At 44.4% G+C, this 4,525-nt stretch overlaps 1 protein-coding gene across 2 annotated transcripts; it reads left to right on the forward strand.

The window, feature by feature from the left end:
• The first annotated feature begins 886 nt into the window (after positions 1-886).
• LOC109404803 (cysteine desulfurase, mitochondrial) lies at positions 887-3,208 on the forward strand. Of its 2 annotated transcripts, XM_062849768.1 has the most exons (4): positions 887-982; positions 1,035-1,179; positions 1,322-1,398; positions 1,752-3,208. In XM_062849768.1, the coding sequence occupies exons 2-4, from the start codon at positions 1,080-1,082 to the stop codon at positions 2,916-2,918; spliced, it is 1,344 nt and encodes a 447-aa protein (XP_062705752.1). In that variant the 5' UTR covers positions 887-982; positions 1,035-1,079; the 3' UTR covers positions 2,919-3,208. The 2 variants fall into 2 exon arrangements, with proteins under 2 accessions (XP_062705752.1, XP_029727277.2); XM_029871417.2 differs by having other exon boundaries at positions 920-1,179.
• The last annotated feature ends 1,317 nt before the right edge of the window (positions 3,209-4,525 follow it).

Consider the following 4,525-nt stretch of genomic DNA (forward strand, 5'->3'; position numbering starts at 1 on the left):
GGCCCGACCAAGTTTTCTGTGAGAGAATCCATTTTTATTGACACATTGAAATTTGTTTGTTGTCATGAGCTACTACTTCGTTGTAGGCTACTGCCTCACAAAGTTAGTGAAAAATCAGGTAGCCAGTTAACCGTCAAACTTAGGTACCGGGGACCGAATGTGGTACTAGAAGTGGTACCCAGTCTGAGCTCGAGTGCTACGACTTAATTTGGACTTTGGTTTTTGTATGAAAACTGTGGTAGTCGGGTTCATTGGCAGATGATCACAGCAACCATGAAGTTGAGGAGACTGACAGCAGAGGAAAATTTATTTATTTAGGAAAAACGCAGTCATTGGAAGATAGAATATACTTACACCATGTTACTATAATAATAGAATAAATAATTATTAACTATCATGGCTACAATATTTCAATAAATACCACAAAAACCATAAAACACGGTACGTTCAAAAGGCTGTCAAAAAATCAAATTTCACTCAATCAATCTGAAATTTTGGATTTCGACAGTTGAAATATTTGGGAATCTGACATAACATTTACGTGAAAAGCCGATCCATTTTTTTTAGTTTTCAACCGTTCTCGCACCACTGTACATTGTCGTCTTGATATTGAACGGGCTGAAGTGATAGTGACGATGGTGTAATATCTGTAGTCACCTGACAAGACTGATATTGCGCTACTTTGCTCCCTCTGCTCTTAGCGTTACTTAATATGCGAAGAACCCCAAAAGAAACGAAAAAAAACTTTACAAGGCTTGACAAAAATAGTGTCGTTCCCCTGCTCTGGCCATTATTTTTTGTTTCGAGTAAAAACATCGCATGAATCAGAAAATGAATCGAACGGCTCGTTTCACTTTTTTCGCCACACCCCTGCGCGGATCCAAATGTCAAAGTCGGTTGTCAGATCAGAAAAAAAATAAAAACATTCCTTCACTCACCGCAGCGAAACTCTGCCGCACGGGCAGCAATTTATTCTGAGAAAGTATTTTAAACGAAATTACGAAATCGTTCTCACAATTTGTGTAACATTCAAGTATCGATTGCACTACCGGTGACAATAATTGGTATCGGTCGGCAGGATGCTAACGATTTCGCGAAAACTCGGTGGCGCAGTGTCCCGGCAAGTTCTACGCAGTAACGCACCATCGCTCCAGGCACAGGCTCGAACCGTCTCATCCGGTAAGCGAATCGTAATTTTTGTAATCAGTTTTCTATCACTGATGTAAAATTTCAAGGTCAGATGCAGTAGGAATACTGTAGAGAATAAATTGGTTCTTACTCATAGAGCAATGAATTGACACTATTTTCCTACCCATTGCAGAGAAAAAATACAGCATCAAAGATGAAGTGCTTGACGGAAGACCACTTTATCTGGACGCTCAGGCGACGACTTCAATGGTATGTATCGCAGTTGGATCTACTATAGGTTATTACAGTGCAATAATAGCTCTTATCTGGGTTGTTGACCTAGTGCACGTTTTGCCTTTCTCGTTCATATACGGTCGATATAGATAATTACCAACTTGAAGAGCCCGATATAGTTATTTAGGGTAAGACGGGGCAAGATATCTATCCGTCAGTTTCTTAAACTCATTGATGAATTTTGTTGAACTTATCGAAATGATATTTTGATCATTTAAAATCGTGGAACTTTTTTGCTGTTTCCAGCAAGAGAACGTATTCTATGAGAAAGGCAGCATCACCACTGCGTAGATTGATCGGAACTTTATTTTGATCTTTGTTCCTTTCAGGATCCCCGCGTCCTTGATGCAATGATGCCCTACATGACGGCCTACTATGGCAACCCACACTCTCGAACGCACGCCTACGGGTGGGAATCTGAAGGAGCTATGGAAAAAGCCCGCTCGCAGGTGGCCAACTTGATCGGTGCCGATCCGAAGGAGATCATTTTTACATCCGGTGCAACCGAATCGAACAACATTTCCGTGAAAGGAGTGGCCCGGTTCTACGGCGCAAAGAAGAAGCACGTCATTACGACCCAAACCGAGCACAAGTGCGTGCTGGATTCATGCCGTGCCCTGGAGGGAGAAGGTTTCCGAGTGACGTATCTTCCGGTGCAGACGAATGGGCTGATCGACATGGAAGAGCTGGACAAAGCGATCACACCGGAAACGGCCCTAGTGTCCATCATGACCGTGAATAACGAAATCGGCGTGAAACAGCCGGTGGCCGATATTGGCAAGCTTTGCAAATCAAAAAAAACATTTTTCCACACCGATGCCGCCCAGGCCGTGGGAAAGATCCCGCTCGACGTCAACAAGATGAACATCGATTTGATGTCCATTTCCGGTCACAAGATATATGGTCCCAAGGGAATCGGTGCTCTTTACGTGCGTCGACGACCTCGAGTTCGGGTGGAAGCGATCCAGAGTGGCGGTGGCCAGGAGCGTGGCATCCGAAGTGGAACCGTTCCGACTCCATTGGTAGTTGGATTGGGAGAGGCCTGTGAGATTGCTAGCCGAGAAATGGAATACGACCACAAGTGGATGGAATTCCTCTCGCAGCGCCTGATGGATCAGATCTTCGCGGCCCTGCCGAAAGTTGTCCGCAATGGTGATCCGGTCCATTCCTATCCCGGATGCGTGAATCTTTCATTTGCGTACGTCGAGGGTGAATCGCTGTTGATGGCCCTCAAAGACGTGGCCCTCTCGAGTGGATCCGCCTGTACTTCTGCTTCGCTGGAACCGTCTTATGTGCTGCGGGCCATCGGTGCCGATGAGGATCTGGCGCACAGTTCGATACGGTTCGGAATCGGACGTTTCACTACGGTGGAGGAGATTGACTACATCGCTGAGAAGTGCATCAAGCACGTGACACGATTGCGTGAGATGTCGCCACTGTGGGAAATGGTGCAAGAAGGCATTGACATCAAGTCGATCCAGTGGTCGCAACATTAAGGGGAACAGCGTAACTGAGGAAATGTTTCTTGTTTTTCGTTAAGGAGTCGTTCATGGGTCACTATTTTTCCCCGTGTGATCCATGTTAGTAGGTACAAAATTATAAAAATACATTGATCATGGTATTTGATGCGGACGACCCCTTAGGTGTATCGCTTCTACCAGTGAAATTTGGAAACAGTTTTGTTAATTAGGCATCCACTTGTTTGTTCCATTTACGCCGAACGAGACTGCTAGAGCTTAGGTGTAATAAGCTAATGAAGATGGCAATAAAATTTAGAAGTTGATAATCGTGCGCCTAATAATTTGAATTTTTTGACAACGTCCAGACGTCCCTTAACTGAAACTTTGATATTGTTAGTGGTAACGAAATTCTGGCAAAGCAGAAGGAAAAAAAAAGCTACTAACTGGACTTGAAGCTCATTTTAACTATTGCCTATGTTATACACCCGGCATTTAGGCTTCAGAAAATCGGACAAGAGTGAGAATTGAGCAGTAAGCACTAAGCAATGAGGATTGTTAAGCAGAGTGACCAGTGAATAGTGAGAAGTGAACTGTAACTCCAGGAATTCCTCCGGGATTCCTCGAAGTATTCCTCCAGGAACTCCCCCGGATTTCCTCCAGGAATTTTTCCGGAATTACACCAGGAGTTTCTCCGGCTTTTTTTTTCAGGAAATCTCCCGGAATCATTCTAAGAATTCTTCCGAAATTCTTCCAGGAGTTCTTCCGAAATAGCTCCAGGTATTCCTCCGGAATTACTCCAAGAATTACTCCAGGAACTCCTCCAAAATTACTTCAGGATTAATTCAGAATTAAGGAATTCCTCCCCCGGGATTCCAACAACAAGTATTCCTCTGGGATTCCCCCAGGAACTCCTCCGTGGATTCCTCCAGGAATTCCTCCGGACCCTCCATGAGTTCCTTCGGAATTACTACAGGATTTCCTCCAAAATTACTACAGGAATTCCTCCGGAATTACTACAGGAATTCCTCCGGAATTACTACAGAAATTCCTATGGAATTACTACAGGAATTCCTATGGAATTACTACAGGAATTTCTCCGGAATTACTACAGGAATTCCTCCGGAATTACTACAGGAATCCCTCCGCAATTACTCCAGGAATTCCTCTGCAATAACTCCAGTCTTGTAGGTAGCAGAGAAACACGTGTTACGAACTAACTTGGTTTATTACAGTGAAATTACAATTAACTTGACGGTTGGTTTTGAACTGAACCGGCCTGGGTGAAAAGCCACATATTTATATCCCACCAGTTGCTTGTTTGGTTGCCGTGGTTACCATTTCGATGATGATGATGATGACCACGACGCATGCGCATTGATATTCCGGAAGTCATAAACTCCCAGATTACTTAGTTTTTCACACCCCCTCTCAATCCGACATTCCTAGGTTGGTCGTCAACTGTTGGAACCGGCTGGCTTCCAGGGATTTCGTGAAGAGATCAGCCAGTTGATCACGAGTGCCGATTGATTCAACGTTCAGCATACCGCTCGCGACCAGATCCCGGATTAAGTGGTGCTTCACATCGATGTGTTTGGTCCTCTTTCTTTCCAGGTTCTTGGCCATGCAGACACAGCCACGATTGT

This window comes from Aedes albopictus, chromosome 2 (assembly GCF_035046485.1).
Source record: "Aedes albopictus strain Foshan chromosome 2, AalbF5, whole genome shotgun sequence".
Lineage (NCBI taxonomy): Eukaryota > Metazoa > Arthropoda > Insecta > Diptera > Culicidae > Aedes > Aedes albopictus.